The sequence below is a fragment of the Apis laboriosa genome, unplaced genomic scaffold (genome assembly GCF_014066325.1).
Source record: "Apis laboriosa isolate Shangri-la unplaced genomic scaffold, ASM1406632v1 scaffold11_cov152, whole genome shotgun sequence".
Lineage (NCBI taxonomy): Eukaryota > Metazoa > Arthropoda > Insecta > Hymenoptera > Apidae > Apis > Apis laboriosa.
In genome coordinates this window covers 416,192-444,168 of record NW_025221020.1, presented here as the reverse complement: position 1 = coordinate 444,168, position 27,977 = coordinate 416,192, and the positions used below count along the sequence as shown (strand labels likewise).

At 40.2% G+C, this 27,977-nt stretch overlaps 1 protein-coding gene across 5 annotated transcripts; it reads left to right on the top strand.

The window, feature by feature from the left end:
- Positions 1-600: 600 nt before the first annotated feature.
- On the top strand, positions 601-27,336 carry LOC122719500 (muscle calcium channel subunit alpha-1). 5 transcript variants are annotated; one of them, XM_043945396.1, is made up of 42 exons: positions 601-968; positions 1,416-1,521; positions 3,336-3,475; positions 3,775-3,881; positions 4,013-4,165; positions 4,660-4,856; positions 4,954-5,057; positions 5,191-5,354; positions 5,441-5,543; positions 5,708-5,853; positions 5,986-6,059; positions 6,169-6,320; positions 6,491-6,608; positions 6,853-6,945; positions 7,265-7,385; positions 7,495-7,586; positions 10,673-10,845; positions 10,931-11,037; positions 12,009-12,129; positions 12,199-12,328; positions 12,452-12,618; positions 12,712-12,799; positions 17,817-17,924; positions 20,076-20,128; positions 20,336-20,482; positions 20,707-20,908; positions 21,017-21,286; positions 21,349-21,432; positions 21,505-21,693; positions 21,799-21,901; positions 21,977-22,131; positions 22,202-22,426; positions 22,503-22,707; positions 22,786-22,919; positions 22,997-23,098; positions 23,182-23,280; positions 23,340-23,455; positions 23,570-23,716; positions 24,306-24,670; positions 24,884-25,384; positions 25,877-26,004; positions 26,112-27,336. In XM_043945396.1, the coding sequence occupies exons 1-42, from the start codon at positions 625-627 to the stop codon at positions 26,508-26,510; spliced, it is 6,732 nt and encodes a 2,243-aa protein (XP_043801331.1). In that variant the 5' UTR covers positions 601-624; the 3' UTR covers positions 26,511-27,336. The 5 variants fall into 5 exon arrangements, with proteins under 5 accessions (XP_043801331.1, XP_043801338.1, XP_043801323.1 ...); XM_043945403.1 differs by lacking the exon at positions 17,817-17,924 and adding an exon at positions 13,426-13,533 and having other exon boundaries at positions 24,369-24,670; XM_043945388.1 differs by lacking the exon at positions 17,817-17,924 and adding an exon at positions 13,426-13,533.
- The last annotated feature ends 641 nt before the right edge of the window (positions 27,337-27,977 follow it).

Below are 27,977 nucleotides of genomic sequence, written 5' to 3'. Positions count from 1 at the left end.
TTTCTCCAACGAATTGGTTCAAATCCTTTTCCCTCTCTCTCCCCCTTCCCCCCTCCACCTCCCGTTTCAGTCGGATACCGTCGCTGCCATCGCTTTCGAGAAGAGAATTCCATTCAAAATTTTATTCTCGAGAAAAAAAACGAATTTCGATTTTCTCTCAAGATCCATCGATCCAATTGTCCAACAAAGGCAACGAGACGAAAGATCCGCCGGATACTTGTTCGGTCGGAAGTTTTGGTCGGTCGCGTTTGAAAGATATCGGCCGCGATAAAACTATACGAGATAAAGGCGGGTAATAAATAGTTTACGTTATTATAAAAATGTGTGTTGTTCAGGTCACGGAGGGAGGTTGGAAAGAGCTCAGTGCCGTAGCATGCCGGCGAGCTGCAGCGGGTGGTGGGGCGTCTCTGAGAGAGAGCGTCGATCGGCGTCGTCAGGCGTCTACTCGGGCGTCTGCGTGGTCGAGCAGCGGAAGGGTGCCTACGCGAGTATAACAGGAGGAGGAGGAGGAGGAGGAGGAGGCGGAGGAGGAGGAGGAGGCGGGGGAAGTAAGCGGAAGCGAAGGAGAAGGGGGAGGAGAAGAAGGAGAAGAGAGGAAGGGAGGGTGGTGAGGAGGAGGGACCGATGAGCGCGGGGGGGGATGGGGGCTCGGGGTTGGGCCCCCCTGAGCTGGCGGGGGCCCAGCCGACTGCCGCGACCCCCCCCATCCTTGGCCAGCACCGGAACCCCGAAACTGGCCAGGACGGACAGCAGGCCGCCACCGCGCAGTCTCAGACGGGCCAGACTCTTGGGACCAGCACCGGTGCCGCTGCCGCCGCCGCCGCTGCTGCCGCCGCGGCCAAATCTGCTACCAAAAGGCCGGCTCGCAGAGGCGGTAAAGCGCCGCCCGACAGACCAAACAGGACCCTCTTTTGTTTACCCCTTAAGAATCCCCTTCGAAAAATGTGCATCGACGTCGTCGAATGGAAGTATCCTTTTTTCATTTACCATTGCCGAAATGATACGGATTCGTTCCCTCTTTCTTCCTCTCTACGTAGTAATAAGAATCTATCCTTTATCGATCGTGTTTGATCTTTTTTTTTTTTTTTTTTCTTCGTTACGAAGTAGAGTTTCGCGTAAAAATATGTAAATACGTATATTATTAATCCGCAATACGACTAAAAAAATTTTTTTACAATTTTTATATCTTGTATCTTTTTTGTATTTTGTATTTTGTATAAAAAGCCGTTCGAATGTTAAAAGAAACGCGCGTTATGCGGTAAAGATTGGGTGGGGTGGGGGGGAAGACAAAAGTGGAAGAAAAAAGTTTTCTCATAACGCGGGATAGACCGAGATCGCTTCTTTTTTTTTTCGCCCCCCTCCCCCTCCATTTTCCTTAACTAGACTCGTTTCGCGTTCACGCGCAACCTTTTCAGACCTTTCGAGTGGCTTATTCTCATGACGATATTCGCCAACTGCATCGCCCTTGCGGTCTACACACCGTATCCCTACGGCGATTCTAATTTGACCAACCAATATTTGGTAAGTAAATCGCTTTCTCTTCTAATCTGTTCTTCCCCCTCCCCCCCCCTTCGTTGTTATTAACCGTTGAAAAATTCCGACACACCTTTGCGTGTATTCTCGTGTGTCTCTTCTTTGGAAAATTCAGCAAAAAAATTTTTAACATAAGAGAAACTCCGCTTGACGATCCAACGGTTTCTTTTCTCTTCTTTCCCTTTTTTTTTTTGTCTCTCTCGATCGCGACACCATTACGAATTTTAACTACGAAAATATCGTTGATCCAACTCCGTCCAAGGAACTTCGATTAACCTAATAATAGAGAAGGTAATAGGAATAACGGATCCGTTCGTCGAACCAGCACGGGATTATCGATGAATAAACACCATGTCCGAGAGATAGGGTTGATGGCATGAAACTTATTCGAGGTGAAACTTCGATAATTGTTCAATCTTCCTAACATCGCCACCTATCGCGTTCCTCGTTATTATTGGAAAATATGATTCACGTAGTACACAATGTGTATATATATATATATACATGTATACATATATATATATGTGTGTGTATATACATTTATATATATATATATACAATTTGAACGAAAAGACCATGCCTTTATGTACTATGCCATTTGTTTTTCATAGCGATCGTGTGTGTTCCGGTTCGCAAACCATCCATTTTAATGTTTTTTCTTTACAATGCTCGTTCATCGTATTTCCTTTTTTTTCCTTTTTTTCTTTTTTATCGATCGCTGGTCGGTTGAAAAGCGCGAAATTAATTATTAAAAGAAGAAGAAGAAGAAGAAGAAGAAGAAGAAGAAAAAGAAGAAAAAGCGTTCGATCGTTGAGAGAGAAAAAAAAAAAAAACGGTCGAGGATAATTTGTCGAAAGAGCGTTGTACGAGAATTCGAGGGTTCGAAATTCAAGCTTGGATAGAATCGAAACTAACGAGCCCGTGTTCCGGAAAATGGATAAAAGGTTCTCCCTCGGATGGATAATACGTTAAGACCTAGCCTTCGAGACGAAGTATAAAACGTTTTACCAAAAACCGTTGGCCTTTTTCCACGGGTTTACCGCAGCCAGAGTAGAGAGTAAAACGGTTGCGCGCCGCGTCAGACCGGAAACTTTGGCAAAAAACATTCGATACGTTCGAGAGGCGTAAAGTTTCGTTTCAAGGCTATCCAGGGAATATAAGAAAAAAACTTCTCAACGGACGAACGCCAGCCAACTAACCGCGTTTCTTTTTCTTCTTCTTCTCTCTTTCTCTCTCTCTCTTTTTTTTTTCTATAAAATTCCTCCTTTAAATTTCACAGAAAAATTTCGCAAACGCAATTTTTTTTCTTTCTTTAAAAATCTTCGAAACTTTCTACGATGTTGTTCGTTGATTCCGTGGCGGATTATTGAACGCGACGAATTTCAATTCTCTCGTTATTTAACGAGAGAAGGATTTTTCCCTCTTTCGTTGGAAAATTTACGTCACACGGATCCTCTCCACTTCGATATTCAGTCCAACGTGTGCCAAGAACAGCGTACAACGGACAAGTGGGTGTGAAACGGTGTTGATCGGCCATTGATAATTCGCACGCGGCATAAGTGGCGAGTGTACGTATACGTACCTCTACGCTGACGCTATATCGCATAGTAGCGACTGTTTGAACGATGTTTGAGACACGAGATCGAATCGACAGGTAAATAAACGGAGGAACAAAAGACTTTCTCTCCGGAATTATTTAGGGGAATTGAATGGAGCACGATTTAAGTTGGTTGACGATTGGTTGGTGACATCGAAGGGAGAATGTATCTCGCGTGTCGCTACTTTTTTTCTCTATGTTTCAGGAAAAAATAGAGTATATATTTCTTGTGATTTTTACGGTCGAGTGCGTTATGAAGATCATCGCTTACGGCTTCGTGGCACACCCAGGGGCTTATCTTCGAAACGGCTGGAACATATTAGATTTCTCGATAGTAGTGATAGGGTAAGTAAAATCGATTCTCAACGATCAATATATAAGATAAAAATATCCAATTTTTTTTATCAATTAATTAATTCTATTCACGATCAAAATCCCGACCAAACCGCTCGAACGTAAAAGAATACGTAAAAGAATAAAAATTGATTCGATTCGAAATCATTTAAATTTCACATCCACGTATAATTCCTATTTCACATTTTCACAAAAATAATATATATATCTTATATAAATATAAAAGCGAAATTTTTCGCAGGAACGGATCCGGACCATCTGTTTTATCTCTCGATATTATTATTTTACAGAATGGTGAGCACGGTGTTATCCGTGCTGATGAAGGAAGGGTTCGACGTGAAAGCGTTAAGGGCATTTCGGGTGCTACGACCACTCAGGCTGGTTTCCGGAGTACCAAGTAAGATCGTAAAATCGCGCGCGCGACAGAAACAGAGATAATTAAGCGTCCGCGAAACGAAGGGAATAGGGGAAAAAAAAAAAAAAAAAACGAGACGTGACGAATGGGTGTGTCGATCTCTGTGTGTGCAGGTCTGCAAGTGGTCCTAAACTCTATTTTAAGAGCGATGATACCCCTCCTCCACATCGCTCTCCTCGTTCTCTTCGTCATCATTATTTACGCCATCATCGGCCTCGAGCTCTTCTCCGGCAAAATGCACAAAACGTGCAGGCACAATATGACCGGTGAGTATATATATATATATATATGTATGTATATATGTATGTATATATATATATATGTATGTATATATATATGTATGTATATATATATGTATATATATATATATTTCAAATCGTGGGGAAGAGAGGAAGGGGGGGAAGGGGAGGGCAGCCCTTATTAATTAATTAACCTTATTAACCTCGTCCAAAATCTTTGATCCCGCTTTGAATTTGCATCGCCGCTCTTTTAGGCATGATTCACCCAGCAAGACAAAACTGACACCGTTTCTAATTATTCTTAGTATCTTCGTGGTAAACAGCTGATTCACGAGAATTTTGCCAATTACCCGTCCAATACCTGTGACGCGTTCCCACCGTTGGCCAGCCTTTGCCCCCCCCCCTCCCCTCCCCCCCTCCCCTCCCCTACCCCCACTGTTCCTCCTCAAAGAAGAGGAGGAGAAAGAAGTAGTGGATTCTATTCTCTCCAATACATCATCCAATCGTGGAATTTTCAACAGATGCGATCATGGACGATCCGGTTCCCTGCGGGCCAGGCGGTTACCAGTGCGACAACGTGGGATCCGATTATTATTGCAGCAAGCAATTTTGGGAGGGGCCGAATTGGGGTATCACGAATTTCGACAACTTTGGCCTGGCCATGTTGACCGTCTTCCAATGCGTCACCCTCGAGGGCTGGACCGAGGTGCTTTACAACGTGAGTGGCGATGGATCGATCGATCGATCGATCGATCGATCAATGACAAACTTGTTGCAAACTGTTTTCTCACTGTTTTATCACGCTTCTTCCCCAGATCGAGGACGCGATGGGAAGCTCGTGGCAGTGGATTTATTTCATCTCTATGGTCATACTTGGGGCATTCTTCGTTATGAATCTGATTCTCGGTGTGCTGTCCGGGTGAGTGGGAAGAGGACTTTTCCTTTGTCCTTTGATTATTAAAATTATTATTATTATTATTATTATTATTATTATTATTATTCCCTCCCCCTCTTGAAAATTCGAACGCTCGTGTTTTTCTTTTTCAACCCAGCGAGTTCTCCAAGGAGAGGGAGAAGGCGAAGGCGAGGGGCGACTTTCACAAATTGAGGGAGAAACAGCAGATCGAGGACGATCTGAGAGGTTATCTGGACTGGATCACGCAGGCCGAGGACATCGAGCCGGAGACGGACGAGCCGAAAATGCAGGATGGGAAGAGTGGGTACACGTTTGTTGAGTCGAAGAAGAAAAAAAAAAAAAAAAAAAGGAAAAGTGGATAAAAATCGACTTTACTCTGTGCGCAGCGAAACAGCAGAGCGAGATGGAGAGCACGGACCAATTGGAGGGTGACGAGGAAGGTGTTCAACAGGAATCTCTGTGGAGAAGGAAGAAGTTGGATTTCGACAGGTAAGAAAGGGGGAAATTTCAAGAGAATTTTTCACTCGTTCGTAATTCGTACGGATTCTCCTTAACCGATTAAGATCACTTGATAAAAGTGAGAAATTAAGAATAAAGTGAATTAATACGTGTTTTAATACGATTCGATCGCGCGCAACGAATAATATTCGCAGAGTGAACAGAAGGATGAGGAGGGCGTGCAGGAAAGCCGTCAAGTCGCAAGTTTTCTATTGGTTGATCATAGTATTGGTTTTCCTGAATACCGGCGTTCTTGCGACCGAGCATTACAATCAACCTCATTGGTTGGACGATTTTCAAGGTATGTATGGAAATAAAATTAAAACGATTATTCTTCTCCACTTCTATATACATATATATATGTATATATATATATACACGATATATATATATATATATTGTTTTTCTTTTTTTTTTTTTTCGGTTCACACAGAAATCACCAATATGTTTTTCATCGCGTTGTTTTCCATGGAAATGATGCTGAAAATGTATAGCTTAGGATTCCAAGTAAGTTTTCGCGCGTTTCTCGAACGTTTTTTCCGATCGTTTCATCTCGATCGACGAGAGAGAAAAAAAAAAAAACATCTCTGTTTTCCTTTGTCTCGTTATCCCATAGGGTTACTTCGTCTCGTTGTTCAATCGTTTCGATTGTTTCGTCGTGATCGGTTCGATCACAGAGATGATCCTGACCAACACTCACGTCATGCCACCGCTCGGCGTTTCCGTTCTCCGTTGCGTCCGGTTACTCAGGGTATTTAAAGTGACAAAGTGAGTAAGTTTTTCACTCTACCTCTCTCTTTCCCTTTAAAAGTAAATTTTTTCTCTCTTTTTTTTTTTTTTAATCCTCGTCTTATCACGTGATATGTATATATAATAGATTTAATAGATATATAATAGATTTAAGTAATTCACTAGATTTAAGTGATTCAATCTTGTAGATATTGGAGGTCGTTGTCGAATTTGGTGGCTTCCCTTTTAAACTCTATACAATCGATCGCGTCTCTGTTGCTACTGCTCTTCCTTTTTATCGTGATCTTTGCCCTACTGGGTATGCAGGTACGGCCGCACCTATATAGTATATATATATATAATACTATATAATAATATATGTATATATATATATTATATAGTATATATATAATACTATATAATAACATATGTATATATATATATTATTTTTATATATTATAATCTCGATTTAATATATATATATATATATCTCGATTTTTAATTACATATCGCTTACCGCGCGTTCCCTCTCCCCCCCCTTTTTTTCTTCTTTTTTTCTTCTCTTTCACAGGTGTTCGGCGGAAAATTCAATTTTAACGTTCTAGAGAACAAACCTCGTCACAATTTCGACAGCTTTTGGCAAAGTTTGCTGACTGTCTTTCAGGTAATTTCTTAATACTTTCCCCCTCCCTAACTAGCGATGGGGGAAATTTAATTTATTATTTATATTATTTATATAAAGTTACTTTAAGAATTTACGTAATTTATAAATTTATTTTATTTATTATTATTTTATTATTTTAATTATTATTTTTATTTACGTTCCAAAAATATAATAATATAATGGCAAAAGCGGATCAATTATATTATTCGAGCATTTTTAAATTTCGAAATTAAAGTGACTTTATTTTTCGAGATTTTTAATTCCACTTTTTTCAATGCAAAACTTTTCTTACATCTGTCGTATTCGACTGTGTCTACAGATATTAACCGGCGAAGATTGGAACGCCGTTATGTACGATGGGATTAGAGCGTACGGCGGTGTTTCGAGCTTCGGCATGCTCGCCTGTTTCTACTTCATCATTCTCTTTATATGCGGTAATTGTATCCTTTTCTTTCCTCGAATTCGCGAAAAAAGTATATATAGGAGGGCAAGTGTAAACAAACAAACGAACCGTTAAAAACCGAAACCTTGACCAAAGAAATACCGCAGATATCCTGCTGAACGTGTTCTTGGCCATCGCTGTTGACAACCTTGCGGACGCCGAATCGTTGACTGCCATCGAGAAGGAAGCCGAGGAAGAGGTGAGTGATTATTTTTTTTCCCCTTCCCTTTTCTTTTTTATTTTCCAAAAGAAGAAAATTTTCCTCGACCGATTTCTTTAAATTCTCTTCCATTTCTATATATATATATATATATATTGCAATTGTATCTTGATTAATCCTATAAATTATTATTGTTATTTATTATTATATTGCTTAATGATAATTTCGATTTTTCTAAATTCTGTTCCATTTCTATATATAGTATGCAATTGTATCTATAAATTATTATTATTATTAATTATTATATATATATAGTAGGCAATTATATCTATAAATTATTATTATTATTGAACACCATATTGTTCTAAATTCTGAAAATAGAAATTCCATTTCTATATATAGTATGGAATTGTATCTATAAATTATTATTATTATTGAACATTATATTGCTTGATGACAATTGCGATTTTTTGATCCATTTCTTTAAATTCTGTTCCATTTATATATATATAATTATATATTTTTATAATATATATATATATATAGTATACAATTGTATCTATAAATTATTATTATTATTGAACATCATATTAAATTCTCTTCTATTTCTATATATGTATATATATATATAGTATGCAATTGTATTTCGATTAATCCTATAAATTATTGTTATCATTATATATCATATTGCTTGATGATAATTCCGATAAGAATTAAAATCACGTATTTATTCTATCGTATTTTATTTAACGTAAAAAAAAACGTTCGACAGGAGGATCGGAAGATGGAAGGGAAAAGGAGCGACATGGTGTCGCGCTCGAATAAACGTTTGCTCGTTTAGTTAGTCTTAGGTATCGAAGAAAATTAGAATGCCGTCGTCGTTTTATCATTTCTCAAAGGGGGACTCGAATCGAGGGGGGAGGAGGGGGAGGAGGGAGGCGCTGGTAATCATGGACGACGCCGCGTCGCCATCCCCGCCGACGCCGACGCCGACGCCATCCTTGACGCCTGCTTCGACTTTTTCTTTCGCTTCTTCTTATGAACCGCGTCTTATAAACCATATACCTTGCGAAATATTCGACGTGTCGTAATTACGAACGGAATCTAAGCCCGTTTCCACGCGATGCGAATATTTTTAATTTTACACACCGCGGATAGTTTCCTTGGCTTTAATCGTCGTACGCGAGACCATTATTATTATTATTATTATTATTATTATAATTATATAATATTTCGTTTTAAAACTATTTTCGCTCTATCTGAAGGGAATCGAATTTTTCTAAAAGTTTTTAATTGGAGAAAAGATTGAAAACTTTGATGAGAAACGTTCGAAGAAAGCGTTCTAATTTCTTGTTGAGGTTAAAAGCACATTTGGAATAATAGGAGCTAACTGGACAAAATTATTTTTTCCTGGTTTTGAGTTTATATATGGGGATTTAATTTTTAGAGGATAATACTGATTTTTATTGTCTCATTAAAAATGTTTATAAAAAAAAATTAACATTGGATTTAATTGGATACAGAATAAAAAATATAGAAATATAGAAATATAAAAATATTTATGATTTGAATTCTTATATAATCGCGCAGAATATTGTGGTAGATGTGGCAATAAAGTTGTAGCAGATAATTAACTTCAGGTGCTTCGTATTTGACAAACGTATGATAAACTGGAATATGAAAATTGGAAATGGTATTCTAAAGAAACGGATGTTAAGAAAAAAAATTGCTTAAAGAAAGAAGTTTTGGCTATTTGCTAGGAGAAACAATGAAAACAATAATAAAAATTATATAAATGAGAGAAGCACTGTAAGAAGATCATTACATCCTTCAAAGATTGAAAGAAATAAGAAAAATGTCAACTAAAGTTATAAAAATATTATTATTGTTTATTTCTCCAAAAATAATAATAAATAAATAATGATAGAAATGCATATATTATATACAAGATAGTTTAAAATTAATCCATAAATATTAATTTTAATATTAATTTTGCAAAATTTTGCGAATCAAATATGGAAATTAAAAAAAAAAAAAGCAGAAAATTTCTACACTCGACTCTTCTCGCATGGAACGTATAAAAAAATCATCGAATCAAATCGCGTCGAATATCTAAGTAATCACTTAAACTTTAAGTTTAATTTACAAAAAACAAAAAACTTTCCACAATCTCTATTTAAATAAAGATAGATGTTACAATTTATAAAATTGAAGTTTAAATCCTTCTCTAACAATTTACAGAATATTTCTCTATTGAAATATGCGATCCATCAATTATCCGATTAGTTTTGTTTAATCTGTTAAGCGTTCGAAAAGATTAAAAATTTCAACAATTACTTTCCACACATTTGAAAATGAATTTTGTCCAGTTGATGTATATCATTCGAACCACCTGCGATTTTTAATACGACGGCTATACTGACCGCTCAAATACGATCGATAAAACGATCGTTGAAAACTGTGCCATCTTCTTTAATCGCGATACGCTTCGCCGCTCCCAACTACGACTCAGATACAAGGTACGCACGTAAAATCGAGGTCGCTGCAATCGAATACCGATACTTCGAAATTAAAACAATTATGTATCTAGAAACGTTGTTTTCATCATTGTTAGCTCCTGTATTCATCCCACCAGACAGCCTCTCTGCATTTTTCGCAATATTTCGTGACAAACGTTCCATATATATATATATATATATATAGAATAATTCGTACGTGAAAGTCATAGTAAGAGAAGAAAGTAGAAAGTTGTCATCATCATCGTTATCATTATCCCAAGTTTCATCAGGGCCCCTGGTACGCAGCTTCGCGCTAAAAGTTTAATCGTTCGTGATTTTTCGATAAACTAATGAAAAATCGATAATAATTGTCGAGTAATAACCTCGAGGGCCGAGGGGTCGATCATGCCTCGATGCCCCCGTCAAATTTCTCCTGCGATCCACGCAGGACGACGTTTCTCGTTTCGCTTTAAATAGGGCGTCGAGTCAACGTTTTCTTGACGTTATTAATAAGTCGAATATCTTCTCTCGTCCATTCTATCGTGAAAAAGAAAAAATATATATATAAATATATATCATTAGTCTTTGCTTTTTGATTAAAATCATTCGTCGGTTTTTTTTTTTCAGGCGGAGAAAAATAAATCTCACAGCGCCTCGCCGACCAGAGACAAGGATAGCGGGGAACAAGGCGATGACGGTGGCGAGGGAACAGGCGCCGAGGACGAAGGTGGCGGGACCGACCTCGAACACGATCCCAACGAGACGATGGAGGATTACGAGGCGGCTGTCGACACTGAAACGTATAAGTGTATTTTATCGTGTGTAATAAATCAATCTCGCTCGCAATTTCAATATATATTCATTATAAATTAAATGATACTTAAGGTCGGAGAAAAGCGACGACATGAATACTCACGCCAAGGTACGATTGAATATAGAATCCGACGAAGAGGTGGAAGAAGAGGAGGAGGTCGAGCACAATGAAATGCATGGTAAACGTTATATATATATATAACCTCACCTGACCTAATCTAACCTAACCCAACCCAACCCAATTCTGACCTAACCCAACCCAACCCAATTCTGACCTAACCCAACCCAACCTAATCCTGACCTAATCTAACCAACTTAACTTAACTTAATCTAACTTAACCTAGCCTAGCCTAACCTAACCTAATTTAGCCTAACCTAACCTAACCTAACTAACCTAACTTAACTTAACTTAATCTAACTTAATCTAGTCTAGCCTAGCTTAACCTAACCTAACCTAATCCAACCCAATCCAACCCAACCCAACCTAATCCTAACCTAACCCACTCTAATTTAACTTAATCCAAACTTAATCTATCTTAACCTAACTTAATCTAATCTAACCTAACCTAACCTAACTAACCTAACTTAACTTAATCTAACTTAATCTAGCCTAGCCTAGCTTAACCTAACTTAATCTAATCCAACCCAACCCAATCCAACTTAATCCTCACCTAATTAACCTAACTTAACTTAATTTAATCTAAACTTAACCTAACCTAACCTAACCTAACCTAACCTAACCTAACATAACCTAACATAACATAACCTAACCTAATCTAGCCTAACCTAACCTAATCTAGCCTAATCTAGCCTAATCTAACCTAACCTAATCTAAACCAACCCAACCCAACCCAACCTAATCCTGACCTAATTAATCTAAACTTAACCTAGCCTAATCTAACTAACCTAACTTAACTTAATCTAACTTAATCTAGCCCAGCCTAGCTTAACCTAACCTAATCTAACCTAATCTAATTTAGCCTAACCTAACCTAACTTAATCTAATCTAACCAAACTTAGCCTAACCTAATCTAACCTAACCTATATATATATATTTCTTTTTTCTTTCAAATATATCTCTCAAATATGTAACGTTATCCTTTACCCATACATGGTAAAATAATTTTGAAAATCATGAAAATTATTGCAGACGATGGAACGGAGCAAGGAGTGTCGGCCAGGCCACGACGAATGTCCGAATTCAACATGGCCACGAAGAAACAACCGATTCCAGCCGGCTCGGCTTTCTTCATTTTCTCCCAAACGAATAGGTACGATATATTCGATATTCGAATGTAATCGAATAATTTTCAACATATTTTTCCCTTCTGATGTTTCAGAATTCGAATATTCTGCCATTGGCTATGCAATCACAGCTACTTCGGCAACGTGATCCTCGTGTGCATCATGATATCTTCGGCTATGCTAGCGGCCGAAGATCCTTTACGCGCCACCTCTTCTAGAAACTTGGTGAGAGAGAGAGAGAGAGAGAGAGAGAGAGAGAGAGAGAGAGAGAGAGAGAGAGAGAGAGAGAGAGAGAGAGAGAGAGAGAGACGATCGAGTCAATCAATCGAATTATTCTTCTGCTCGCAGGTTCTCCAGAAGTTCGACTATTTCTTCACCACTGTATTCACGATCGAGATCTGTTTAAAGATGATCTCTTACGGTTTCATCATACACGAGGGTGCATTCTGTCGATCGGCGTTCAACCTGCTCGATCTTTTGGTCGTGTGCTCCTCTCTGATCTCTATGTCTTTCAGGTAAGAGAATTGTTCGCGAGTTCCATTCCCTTCCTTGATCCCTTCGTTAAAAAAAAATAGGAAATATATTTTTATCTATGTTCATGTTTCCAGCTCCGGGGCATTTTCCGTCGTCAAAGTTCTTCGCGTGTTACGCGTGTTGAGGCCTCTACGCGCCATCAATCGTGCCAAAGGATTGAAGGTATCTTTCTTTTCCTCTTGCGTTTACATAAAAACGGACGAACCTGGATAATATTATATGTTTATTAAGCATTAGCCCCGAAGTAGTAGTTGTAACGTTTCACGAGTGAAGAGACTTTTTTTTTTTTTAAGTTTCGATACTTCGTTTCTTTGAACCGAGTCGCGGTTTTTTAAAATTCACGCGAGATTCCTTTTTCACGATTAATAATAATGTGTACGTACTTGAGAGATGCATTACTTATGCATTTCAATTTTCGCGTCGCAGAGGAAATTAGAATAAAATGGAATTTAAAATGAATCTGATGATAATTCCTTTTTTTTCCTCTTTATTTATAGTTTCCTTTGCGATTCGAAAAATAATATCTTGAAAAAAACAAAAAAAAAAAAATGAAAAAAATAAAAAAAAAAAACAGAAACGAAACGTAAGAAGTAAAAAAAAAAAAAATAAAATAAGAAAAAAAAGACGAGTGGTGTCCGAATAATAATAATAATAATAATAATAATAATAATAATAATAATAATAACAACAATAATAATAATAATAATAATAATAATAAAATTAATCGGCACACGTAATCTGATTTCTGTAAAAGAGCGAATCTATATTATGATTAATGTTGAACCCAGCACGTAGTACAGTGCGTCATCGTAGCGGTAAAGACTATCGGAAACATAGTCCTCGTCACCAGCCTCCTGCAGTTCGTGTTCGCCGTCGTTGGCGTACAACTGTTCAAGGTAGGATTGCCAGGCCCCGCACACTAATCAGGTCCTGGGACATTCCTTCCAACCTCTCTCGTAGTACTGTTAGAGTGGCATAATATACAACCAAAAAAAACCTCGGTAACCCCCCCCCCCCCGCCCGACCCTCAGACACCCCCCACCCTACCGCTCTCTTTCGATCCGATATATGTATATGCATATATTATTATCATTCTCGTTCATTCATTACCTCACATACGTTTTGATGCAACGTCGAAATAATTCACCATCACCAAATTCACTATTACTACCAATTCGTCTACCACCTCGGTACGCCTTTGCTCGACATCCCTCGACAATTTTCTTCGACGATTATTCGCCATTTTTTCGATTCTGAATCTTTTTTTCCTTTTTTTCTTTTTCTTTTTTCAATTTCGAAACGAAAAGCCAGCCATTTTTCCAGCCACGTAACGATTACGAACGAAGGAATAATCGTCGAGAGATGCGGGCACGAAGCAGACGTTGTTTTTTTCCGACAGATGCACCTTTGGGTACCTTCCCTGAAAAACGAGCTGTTTGCGTATAACTTCATTGGGTTTTTTCTCTCGACACTTTTTTCCCGATACCTATCACTGGGATTACCTTGATTTCTTCATTTCCATCTATTACGTTTTTTCTTTCTTTCCACCGATATATATGTGTATATATATATATATATATATATATCATCCAACGATCCAATGATCGCTAACGACTTTCCCGGATTTTAGCGACAACTATTTTAAACGGTTTTCTATGAGTTTCGGTTTACGATAGAGTTTGCGAGACAATACCTTTAACGTGTCTACATACCGATTCGCATTTATTAATCGGGCAGTTTCGAGTTTCGCTTCACCATGTTTCGACACAGTTAATTATTTCGGGATGATTGCATCGATGAATGATAAAATAAACGTTGCGCGTGGGATTCCTATCGTGGATTCTTACCGTGACCAGTACAGAAAACTAATGTTCATTCGGGACAAACGAGAGAGACGCGCAGCAAGGTTTTTATTTCTTTTGCGCATGCGCGTACGTTCGAGATAACAATTCGAACGATCGTTCGAGATCATCGAGATAATCGGCGGATTGATGAGATATTTTTTTCTTTTTATCGCGATAACATAACAGGAGAGACGAAGCAAATATATCCGGCGGTTAGATTTTTTCTCACTTTTCATCTTTTTTTATTCCATTTCGAGCAGCGGATATTTTATATTTAATTATTACTTATATACCACATATATGTGTATATTATGCTATGTTACGGCATGCCGATGAAAAGTAATGTATCGAACATATATATCCATACATACATACGTAGTAGACGAGTAACCGGGGGGGAGATGAGATGGTAGCTCTCTCTCTCAAAAAAAAAAAAAAAAAAACGTACGTAGATAGAGGCGGAATGGAAGATCGCTGTTGCACGCACATATTACATTTACATATTATCTATATATGTATATGTGTATGTGTGTACACATATGTCACCATTTTTTAAGGAGGAAACAAAAGTTTTATAAAAGTTGGCTTTTTTTCGCAAGAATTTATATCGTAATATGGTCTTTGGTCTTTCGACTTTAGCTTCCGTATCTTCGTTGTTTATTTCTCCTTTGTCGGGACATTTACGATTTTCTTTGTCTCTCTCTTTTCCTCTCTTTCTCTCTCTTTATCTTTCTATCTTTTCCACTCTCTTTCTATTTCTCTTTTTCTCTCTTTTTCTCTCTTTCCCTTTCTTCCTTTTTTTCTTTTTTTTTTTCACATTTATTTCGTCGCTCGAGATTCTCTCTTTCTATATATATATATATATGTATATATATGTATATATAGCTAAAAGACTGAATATCGAAGATACGCGAGTACGAAAAGAAGAACCGTTGTCGAACGAATGAAACGTTTCTAAACGTCCAAAATAGGGAAAAAAAATTGAATTTATCGATTATTAAACGATTTGGACGAGTGAGCGAGCGAGCGAGAGAGGGAAAGAGAGAGAGAGAGATAGAGAAAGAGAGAGAAAGGATATTTTAATCGACAACGGTTGTTCGAACACGTACGCGTGTATCGAGACACCGATACGACACGGTTACGACACGACACGACACGACACGACACGATATACAGAGAGATTGATGCAGGCTGCGTGGTTGAAAAAAAATCGGACAGTAGAGAAATTGTTTGAAAAAAATTTGCATGCTTGTGTCGGCTGAGCAGTTGCAGTGGTGTGTCGCTATTATTAACACAGAGAGAAAGGAAAGGGAAAGAAGGAAAGGACACACCGTTTTTCAGAGATTCCAGACCAGAATTTCGAGATGTCTGTTGCAATTGCCTCGAAACGAAGCATCACGGCATTATTCACCACTCTCCATCCAATCTCTACCCGCAGGATTTTTCCGTTTCCGTTTTCAAAGAGCGAGGATACGTTTAGGAAGAGCAATATCCGCTTTCCCCTTATATATGTATATAGATTCGTGTTTGGTAGTTTCGATAATTCGATGATTAGATTCGGATTAAAATGTTGGATTTGAAAAGTACACGCACACATACACATACATACACACACGAAGAAAACTTTAGAGAGCAATTTAGACGAGTCATAGTAGTATAGTAATACCACCTTCGTTGCTTAGTTTTATTAGAGTTAGATGTTAGAGAGAAGCAGACCGTAGTAGCGAGACGCGCGCATCGACACGTGCACAATATCTATGTCCTTGTCTATCCAGTTTCGATAGCGCATAACGGTCGATCGTAATCGCCGTCGACTACTCTTCTTCGCCGTTTTCTTCCACTCGTAAAAAAAGATCGTTCGAGTTCCAAGAATACGTGTTTTAAAGTTTTGTTTTTATTTATTTGAAGGAAATTCGAGAAGGAAACACGTGTCCTTGGCGCTGTTGAAACGCTCGAGAGAAATTTCGCGTCTCGTGGGATGGTGGGAACACGTTACACACGTTGAAACGAAACCACATAGATACCACGTAGAATCGTGAACGAAATATCGCGCGAAGTGTTAGTTGCACATAACATGTTTGCGATATTTATATACTAATACAATCATTTTTTTTTCCTTTTTAACAAGCGAACTAGATTTGTTGTCAAAACGAGAAAAGAACGTCCCTCTTCCAATTTGATTTTGCTCGAATATTTGAGACACAATGCTTCCATTAACTAAAAAAAAAAAAAAAAAAAAAAAAATAAAAAGAAAAAAAACAAAAGAAACTCCGGCCAAACACGCTACTTCAAGAAATAAGAAATTTTTTGTACGTCATATACGCTGTTGTCGGAAAATTATTCCTTTTTCACTCTCTTAAATCGATCTCTTAAATAATTAATTGTGAAATATAAAATGAACTGCGATAACAGCGTATGTGGCAATCAATCGTAAACGAAGAGGATTGCGATCGAGATCCGCGATAAAGGGCGAGTATTATTTCCCTCGATCGTCGAAACGACGAAAAGCGAGATAATCGAGATAAAATTACGATGAAAAGTAATCTCCAAGAGATTAGATTCGACGAGGAAAATACCGTTATCCCGTATATACAAGGCCCCATAGGTGCATTGCCGAGGAAAAACATCGAGCACTGGTGGGTTGGATGGATGGCGAGGGCTTAGTTCACGATTATGAACAGAAACAGAGAGAGAGAGAGAGAGAGAGAAATATATGTATACATATATAAGGAAAAAGGCACGCAAAAAAAATTAACAAAAAAATTAACAAAAGATGATAGAAAAGAAAAAGGGGGAAAAAAAAAGAAAAAGAAAAATGAAAAAGCTCGCTGACAGGAATATCTTTGAGAGAGATATGGGGCATTGAGAAATACGTTTCTTTTTCGCAAAAAAGAAAAGGAGGGAAAAAAAATTGGTCAAAATCACGGCTCGATGCACGGTAGATGAGAAAAAAAATTTAGTAATATTTTTTTCTCGCGATTCGAAAAGTCGTGGAAAAAAAAAAGTACAGGGTAGAGGAAAAAAAAAAAAAAGAGTGATAAAATTAAGGGAAGATGGGGTGCGAGCAACGAACGAAGGAACGAAACGCGGGACGATCGAGAAATGTGAATAACATTTGCCAAATAACAATTGCCAACGCCCAAAAAACCCCAAACGCCCTCCGTTTTTTTTTTTCTTAAAATACCTAGCTCCGCGAGCGAAACTAGCCGGACCCTTGATTAATGCTACTTTGTATTTTCTTTGTTTTCTCTTTCTGTCTGTCTATCTCACGATCCTGTGTTCCCCGCTGTGCTCGTACGCCCTGCTCACCTGCCCTCAACCAACTACGTAAAAAGTACGTAGTCAAGTGTGTGATTGTCGCCATTAAAACGATTGGCAACATTATGTTGGTCACCTATCTCCTACAGTTCATGTTCGCTGTTATCGGGGTACAGCTGTTTAAGGTAAAGCCAACTACCACCACTTAGAAAGTTTATATTAAGCCAACGAGAACTTGTTTCTTCTTCTGTCTATAATTACATCTTTTCTCGTTTCTTTCTTTTCTTCTTCTACATCTTCTTCTTTTTTCTTCTTCTACTACTACTTCTTCTTCTTCTTCTCCTTCTTCTTCTTTCTCTACTTACTAACTTCTTCTTCTTCTATCACTTCTACTCCGTTATCATTAAAACTATCACTTGAACCGTTTTCTTTTTCGTTCTTTCTTATTTTTTTTTTCTCTCTCTCGGTTCAATTTGTTTGCTCTTCGAGGTCGAGTTACAATCGGAAGCTTTGGATGCCGTCGAGATCCGCACCATCCGGAAATATTAATTTCCCTCGCGAAATACGGGGTGAATTCGAGCAAACGATTGCCTTTTTTTTTTTTTTTTTTTTTTTTTTTTTTCTTAACCCTCTCTTCTCTCTTCGACCGAACCCCGAATTTCGCGATGCGCAATGCACATCCAATAACGTTACTCACGTTCACCGAAATTCACTCGATTCGACTATTTCTTTTTCTTCGATTCTTCTTCGACTCTACAAAGGAGAATATCGGCAACTGATAGCCGACGTGATCCTTGTTGTCGCGTTAGTCACCCTTTGCGAACCGATAACACGTTATCGGGACGTTTAGCCAGGATCGTAAACGTTGAACATGAAACTGGGACGTTGATCGATCAACCTAGTTGATGATACATACTTGGTTGCTGCCAATATTACCCTTTGCGGAGAATCTCTTGCGTACACGATGCGAATGCGATAACACCCTCGAGCACGGTAACACTCTGTTAACGATTTAACGCTTCACCAACATATCTAGGCTGCCATGGTTAAAACGTCGATCGAGATCGCTACTCGTCACTCGACCGATGCTTACGAATCACAAACTACAAAAGATAGAGACACGTTTAACGAAATAGGCATGCAAGTTTCTCTAGATAAATGTGAGAATGAAGCTTTGATCGTAGTGCATGTTCGCGCCAAACTAGAGCCACGAGTTACCTTCACCTTCCATTCAATCGCCTCCGATTCAATTTCTATTCCTTTTTTTCTTTTTGTATCAGTTGCACTTGCAAACAGTCTTTTTAGCTATCCTTTTTTTCGAGCTATCTTCGAAGAATATAATTATCGTTCCCGGAATGAGCAGTGCATCAATCTAAATGCGCAAACGAACGTAGACGATTCGAGTACGTAGCTTCCAAGCGCAGCCCCAACCAACATCGCCAGCCAAAAATGCATGAAACTCGTTATTTCTCGTGCCGATAGTAATTCGCTTAAAAAAAAAGAAAAAAAAAAAAAAAGAAGAAGATGAACGTATAAGAAATCTGATCTAAACATCTTATGTGGAATTTAACCTATTTTTGAAAGGAAGAAAAGGAAAAGATCGTAATGCGTAACCTTGTTCGTGTTGGAGCAATCGCTTTGCCTCTCGAGTAATCGTTCCAAATTATAGATTAAGTAGGATTTCTGTCGAAAATGTGAACCAACTAGTCGAATAATAGATCTTCGATGTTCGAATGTCTGCTCGCGAGTAAAATTCCTGCGAATAAAGATGAAAAGGCTATGAATTGGACACGTCGCGATGCTTCGACGAGCTTTGTGTTCTCAATTGCTCGACGCGATACGAAATATTCATCGATCGTTCGTTCGAATAATCTGCGAGAACGATTTTCTGGACTCTCGATTCTAGGCCAAACGATACAGCCTGCACCTCGACCCACATATCTTACACGTATAGATATATCGTGCACGTTCAACGGAATGATCTATACCTGTATGCGTATATTATTTCTTTATCCATCATCTCTTTAATTTCTCTTTGTTCTTTCCTTTACTTTGCTCGATCACTTGCTACTATTCGCCAATAATAACTTTGCTTTTGAGAATGGCCAATTAACGATTCGCTGTATTTATCGCAACGATCGATACTCTTCGACAATTCGTTCGAAGAAATTCTCGATTCTCTCTTCTCGATCTATCTTACGAAGTGTAAAAAGTAGCGAGACACGTGTGAACGAACGCGTATTAGGAGTATCGATACGTTTTGCAAGCTTGAAAAATGCGAAGTCTCTAATTGACAGCAGTCTGCTTTACATTAATAGAATTTTTATGTTGTATAGGGAAAATTTTTCTATTGTACCGATGCATCGAAAATGACCAAGGAGGAATGCCAGTAAGTTATTCTCGCAAACAAACACATAACCTCAACCGTGGGATATCGTTCGGTGTCGTCGGTACAACAGTACGAGAATATACGTAAACGCTTTTTTCCTGTTGTCCAATTTCCAGTAACGGCGACATCGACGATTCCTACCAATCAGATGGTAAGAAAAAATCGACGCAACCAATAATATCGCTCGTTACTTATTATTAATTTCAGGGGTACGTATCTCGAATTCGAGAACGGTAATATAAATAAGCCAATCATGAAGGAGAGAAATTGGTGCCAGCAACGTTTCCATTTTGACGATGTTGCGAAAGCGATGCTCACGCTTTTCACCGTGTCGACGTTCGAAGGCTGGCCGTCGTAAGTAACCAAATATCTAGTTTCTTTTCTCTGTCGCATATAAAATACGTTATATCTTCCTCCGTTGATTGTTGGAAAACGGGAATCGCGCGATTCGAAATTAATTAGGGAAAAGTTTGGATCGGTGGAAAGCAAGAGTGCAAAGCTTAAAGGAACGATAGAGAACAAGTGGAGAAACAATTATCAGTACGGTGCACATCGCTTAGCATTTTCTCTCCCAACAGATTACTAGACTACTCGATCGACTCTAACAAGGAGGATCATGGACCAATTCATAATTTTCGACCGATAGTGGCCGCGTACTACATCATTTACATCATTATCATAGCATTCTTCATGGTGAACATCTTCGTTGGTTTCGTTATTGTCACTTTCCAGAACGAGGGTGAGCAAGAGTACAAAAACTGCGAGCTCGATAAAAATCAGGTAAGTTTGCCGAATCGAACCGGCTCTCGTCACAGGTATACCTACACGATATATTATACACGTTATATATGGATATAGATATACAAATGTTTTCATCTGATTCGACAGCGGAATTGCATCGAGTTTGCGTTAAAGGCGAAACCGGTACGAAGATACATACCGAAGCATCGAATACAGTACAAAGTGTGGTGGTTCGTCACATCTCAGCCGTTCGAGTACACCATTTTCACTCTGATCATGATCAACACCGTGACTCTAGCGATGAAGTTTTATCGACAACCGGAAATCTACACGCAAGCATTAGACGTTCTTAATATGATCTTCACCGCTGTCTTTGCCCTCGAGTTTATCTTTAAACTGGCGGCCTTTCGATTTAAGGTAAGAAACTCGATTTATTTCTTCGATTGATCTTGTGACTGACGAAAATTTCTCGATTACAGAACTATTTCGGGGACGCTTGGAACGTTTTCGACTTTATCATAGTTCTCGGAAGTTTCATCGACATCGTTTACTCGGAGGTTAATGTACGTCGTTCCACCATTCTCGTTCTTGGTTTTCGCACCGCAGCATTTTTATACATTCTCTTATGATTTCAGCCCGGTTCGACCATCATTTCCATCAATTTTTTCCGGTTGTTTCGAGTGATGCGACTAGTCAAATTGTTGAGCAGAGGCGAAGGTATAAGAACGCTTCTGTGGACGTTTATCAAATCTTTCCAAGCCCTGCCCTACGTAGCATTATTAATCATAATGCTGTTTTTCATTTATGCCGTGATAGGCATGCAGGTAAAATATTATTATTAATCTTGTTATTATTATTTTTTTTTTTACAATTAATTAACCAAACGGAATGAAAAAAAGGCAAAGTAAAGAGAGAGAGAATATCTTCAGGTATTTGGAAAAATAGCGATCGACGATGAGACGTCGATAAATCGAAACAACAATTTTCAATCGTTCCCGCAAGCGGTATTGGTCCTGTTCCGATCGGCTACAGGTACGTGCTCCTTTAAAACAGATTTTCAAAGAATTTGAACGGATTTGCGATTAAAAACAACGGTTCATGGCACAGGCGAATCTTGGCAGGAAATAATGATGGACTGTTCGGTGCAACCGGGTAAAGTAAAATGCGATCCGAACAGCGACGAAGCGCTTAACACAAATGGCTGTGGATCCGACATTGCATTTCCCTACTTTATATCTTTCTACGTTTTATGCTCGTTCCTCGTAAGTGATATTTTTTATTCGTCGACACCTCGAATTCCAAATTGATTAACCAATGTCGTTACGTTTGCAGATCATCAATCTGTTCGTCGCCGTGATCATGGATAATTTCGATTACTTGACGAGAGATTGGTCCATACTGGGTCCCCACCATTTGGACGAGTTCATTCGCCTATGGTCCGAGTACGACCCCGACGCCAAAGGTCGTATCAAGCATCTAGACGTGGTCACTCTTCTCAGAAAGATATCCCCGCCGTTGGGTTTCGGTAAACTCTGCCCTCATCGCGTCGCTTGCAAAGTTGGTATCTTTGGAAACGAATTGAATCGTTGAATCCGTTTCTTTCTTTCCTCAACTGTCTCCTCGCTCTTTTCAGAGGCTAGTCTCGATGAACATGCCGTTGAACAGCGACGGTACGGTTCTGTTCAACGCGACGCTGTTCGCCGTGGTGAGAACCTCGTTAAGGATCAAAACCGAGGGAAATATCGATGACGCGAATGCCGAGCTAAGAGCGGTGATCAAGAAAATTTGGAAAAGGACAAGTCCCAAGCTTCTGGACCAAGTGGTCCCGCCTCCAGGCGGTATTTATTTATTACAATGAATCTTTCTCCGAGATATATCGTTGGGGAAAGAATTATTAATCGAACGACGATTTTCAGGCGACGACGAAGTAACAGTTGGTAAATTCTACGCCACATTTTTGATCCAAGACTACTTCAGAAGGTTCAAGAAGCGCAAAGAGCAAGAAATGAAGGACGGTGACAAAGAGTGTCACAATACCGTCACGCTTCAGGTGAATTTAGAACGTTTTTTAAGAATTGGAAATTGAAAATTTGAATTTGCCTCATCGCGGGTTAATTTTCGTTGAAGGCCGGTCTAAGAACATTGCACGAGGCTGGGCCCGAGTTGAAGAGAGCCATTTCCGGAAATTTGGAAGAACTTTTGGACGACAATCCGGAACCTATGCACAGGGTATCGTGATATTCGAATATACTACGTCGAAATAAATAACGAATTCGGTTAATCAATATTACACTTTTTCCTTTGCTTCACAGAGGAATCATTCGTTGTTCGGCAGCGTTTGGTCGAGTATGAGGAAAGGGCATCACAGTTTCAATCGGGCCAGGTCGTTGAAAGTGAACTCGACGAGCAAGGTAAAGATAAATTGCGAGAGTTTTAAAAAATAACGGATTGATTATTCGGCAATTTGCAGGCCTCCCCGACGAATTCCATCGACTTCGTGCCGTACTCGTCGTTCCACAGAGGAGGTGGTGATCCGTCGAATCAAATTACCGCGAGATCTCATCAGGTGGTGCCGAACGTAGCAGGGTTAGTTTTCGTAAGGACGTTACGATGAGACGAGATCGAACGAATATAGATAATAATAATTGGAAGTTGAATTAAAAAAAAAAAAAAAAAAAAAAAAAAAAACGATCTGTTTAGCGGTTTGAGCGACAGCGCGATGAACCAAATGGGGATCGATCCTAAGTTGACCGGTATCGAGGAGAGCATACCGCTGAGACCGTTGGCCGTGTTCGGAAATCCCGTCCAGCAACAATCCTATCATCACACTTCTTACAAAGTACTCGAGTAAGTAGAGAATAGTCGCTAAGAATTTCGTTTGGTTGGTGTTACAACGATTACGTAACGATAACGCGGTAGGAGATACGCGGCTATTAGATTTGTAGATTTACGGACCGCGTGGAAAAGTAGAGAGAAAAATCTGGGAAAAATAGGAATCGGTTTATACAGTTTTCAGTGATCGGTGAATTGTACGTTTCAGCGGTCCAGGTAGCGGTAATTACCTTCATCCGAATAACGAATATGGTAAGAGACGTTGGGGATATGGGAGTTATCGAGTTTAGTTTGCTTTTTTTTTTTTTCTTTTTTTTTTTTTCTTCTGTTCTACTCGATCGAATAGCATTTCTCGCTTGCGCGCTTGCATGCGTAACCACTAACCAACCGCCGATCTCGACGATCTCGCCATTACCCGCCTCTCCGCCGATAAGGGAGAGCCTCAACGTGCAACGTGTACCACGCGTACTATATATATATATGTATCGGTCGCGATATCGTCGAGCACAACCGGCACAACCGGAAGAGTTCTCGAGGGTTGTTGTTTCGCCGGCATGTCGAAAGCCAGTAACTAACTAAGAGAGTGGTTTTTACCCGTTCTTTGGTGTTGCCCGTGTCGCGCGGTGCGTCCAATGCGCGTCGACCTCGTCGCGGCTGCTCGAACCAGTGTACAGGACGGAATCGAGCGGCAGCTGACGCCACCGACGCCACCACCCCGAAGGAACCCACCACCACCACCACCACTACCATCACTACCACCCCAGTCCATTGATCCTGCAAGCACCGGCACCCTGCTGCACTCCGCGCAAGTCTCATCCGGCAAGTCGGCCAGCGCGACGACCTCGATCGCCACGTGCACCAACACGTCCACCGCGACCAGCAGCCCGAGCCTCGGATCTTCCTCCAACGGGATACGATGTTACGCGACCAGGGGTTGCTGCGTCGATTGCGCCGTCTGGAGTAATCACGGTACGGATAAACGTATTCATTTCCTCTCTCTCTCTCTCTCTCTCTCTCTCTCTCTCTCTCTATATATATATATATATATATATATATCTGTCTATCTATCTATCTCTATTTCTATCTCTCTTCTTTCTCTCTCTTTTTTCTCTTCTGATCGATCGAAAGCGATCGACCAATCCCAATAACATAATCCGTATCGTCCGAATATCCATCCGGCAGCCATAGATCGCGAGGACTTCGGTGATTCGTCGGCGACGAGCGAGTATAGCGAATCAGGTGGATCGAGAGGTTCGGCTGGCTCAAGAGGTTCCGGAGTGTCTAGCAATGGTTGGAGCAACTCGGAAAAGATTGGTGGAGGGGGAGAAGGAGAAGGAATAGGAGGAATAGGTGGAGGAAGAGGAGGGGGAGGTTGCGGAGGATCTCTGAGGCAGGAATTGGCGGTAGCTGGGTCTCGATGCCGGGTTCAGAGTGGACGCGATCCGTTGGTCGGCAAGTCGGCACCCTCGAGTTTTCGAAAGCGGGAGGGTACAGGTGGTGGTGGACAGTCGAGCAGCTCGACCACGTCCGCGAGTACCGGATTCGCGCGCAGCGTCGCCAACGGCCTGAAGCTCGCCCAGACACAGGCGATCGCTGTAGCCGGATTCCTTGCCGACGTGGACTCGCGACACGACCGAATCTGCGCCTCCTGTCTGTCGCATCGGGCCTCTTACCACGGCAGAGGTGACTAACATACGCACCAACTTATCGCACCGAGCCACTCTTTCTCCCCATTCTCCGCGTTCGAGTCGATCCCCACCGCGATCCCATCGCGATCGACGCGAACGCGCATTTGTTTTCTTCTTTTATTTTCTTTTCGTTCAATGACGCGAATCAATGTCAACGCGCCATCCTCTTTCGTTTATCGCACGCCAACCACGCCATCGCCATCGACATAACACACGACCAATCGATGCACGACAGCGATACATCACCGACACTCCAACAAGACATGGGACATGGTCGGGGTAAAGGGTGTGTGTATCGCATGACTCTGTTCGCTCGAAGCATGCGTTCTGCCCGTTCGAATTAATCTCGACATTTTAATTCGCTTGACGCAACTAACCGTGCAACCGCTCCGTATGGCTGTTCGAATCCGCTGTTCAAATCAAGTTTAGTAGAGGCAGAGCGTACCGCGACGAGCTTAATTCCTTCACGACTCTCCTCGTTCGTCAGTTTCCTGGGCTGGAGAGAGTAACGGAAGCATCGGCGCAGAGCGCCTGTCCCACAGCTTGCCAGGCAGCCCAGCCGATCGGAAGCCCAACTTCGAGGTGATAGGGAGCGCGGAGAGCCTAGTCGGCCGGGTAAGCATCTCGTCCTTTTCTCTTTTCTTTTTTCTTTTTTTTTTTTTTCCTCATATAACATAAGCTCGCTTCATCTTTTCCTTCCCTCGTTTATAATGGCACACAAGGTTCTGGTGGAACAAGGATTGGGCAAGTATTGCGATCCGGATTTTGTGAGGTATACGTCGCGAGAGATGCAGGAAGCGTTGGACATGACGCGCGAAGAGATGGATCGAGCGGCTCACCAGCTTCTCCTTCAGGAACGTCGCGGGCAACCGTTGTCCTATCAACTACAGCAGGGAGTGGATCAACAATGGACGTCGTCCTATCAGCCAAGCCAATCGACGGGAATCGGGTATCAACCTTTGCAAGAGCAACAATCGTCCGGACAACCGCGACAATATCGATCGTATTATCGCGGTGCTGGGCAAGCGACCACGACCTCGGATCCATCGTCGGTCCAGCAACAACAGCAGCAACAGCAACAACAACAGCAACAACAACAACAACAGTCGCCGCCATCTTAGCGACGCGTCCATCGGCCGATAGATCCTAGTGTTCCTAACTCGTTCACCTTCGTCGAACGAGAACAAGTTTCGTCCCGGATCGATCGTCGCGACTAGAACGAAGAGCGAAACGAAACAGTGACGCGACCGCGATCTCTTAGATATATCCCCTTTCTCTCGTTACGTGTAACGAAGCGTAACGAAGAGGGAATCGAGAGGCGTCGGGTGGGGATGAATGTGGAAAAGAAATGAACGCGGACGCAAGCAATAAAAAAAAGCAACGAGAGCAACGAGCAGCGTTCACGCGTCCAAGAAAGAGAGATCGGGAGATGGGGATTGGAATTGATCATTTTTCGGAAAGAAAAATTTTCGATCGTACGCGATACTTCCGATTCGAGAGTATGACGCGTTTCGCGAATACTACCATCATCATGACGACGACGACGACGACGACGACGACGCGAGAAATGAGAGAAACTCGTCGCGAACGATTAATCCTTATTGCTCTCGTTCTTAATAACTTATTCCTTCGATTACCGTTGTTTAGAATATAAATTGAACTCACTATTGCTCTTCGTACGATGGATTACTAGATGAGATAACAAGTGCCTAAGTATCTGTAACTTCTTTCGGACCAGAGAAGACTTTTATCAACTGAGACAAAAAAATACTATTACCGCGAATTATGAAACGAGTTACGAGTATGTATGCTACGATATTCTGTAACGATATATGTATATATACCTACATATATATACATATATCGTTACGTATGTATATTATACGAACACATACACACAATGCGCGCGCGCACATACACACGCACGCACACACGAACCTTTCTTATTGATTATTAATTATAATTATTATTATTATTATTATTATTATTATTATTATTATTATTATTATTATTATGATTATTATTATCATTATTATTATTATCATTATTCATATATAATTGTACATATTATAGGTTGCGGATATAATAATCGATGCGCGAGGATGAATGGCCGAATATTGCGATATCCGTTTGTACTTCGGAGAATGACTTGCCAAAAAATCAAACGTGACGTGATCCAGATCACAGCTGAAACGGTCGCCGGACGATCGAATTAAAATAATTAACATTTCTAAATACATACATACTTACGTATTTAAATACGCACTAGTGCCGATATTTCTAGAAAAACGCGCGACTCGATCAAAACCCGAGTTTCATATTTCGAATCGATATCACCATTTTGAATTGAATCTGGAAACGCTCATCGATCACGAATTTCGTTTACCGATACCAAGATCTTTCTTCAACGTTCCCGATCATTTTACCCTGCCCTTCTCCTCTCTTTCCAACTCGTTATTTTTAACGATTATTTCCATTCCCATATATATTGTGTAACCACGCGCGCGTGTGTTTATATGCGTGCGTGCGTGCGTACGTGCGACGAAGAATGAAAGGGAAGAGAGAAAGAGAACAGGAGAGAGAGAGAG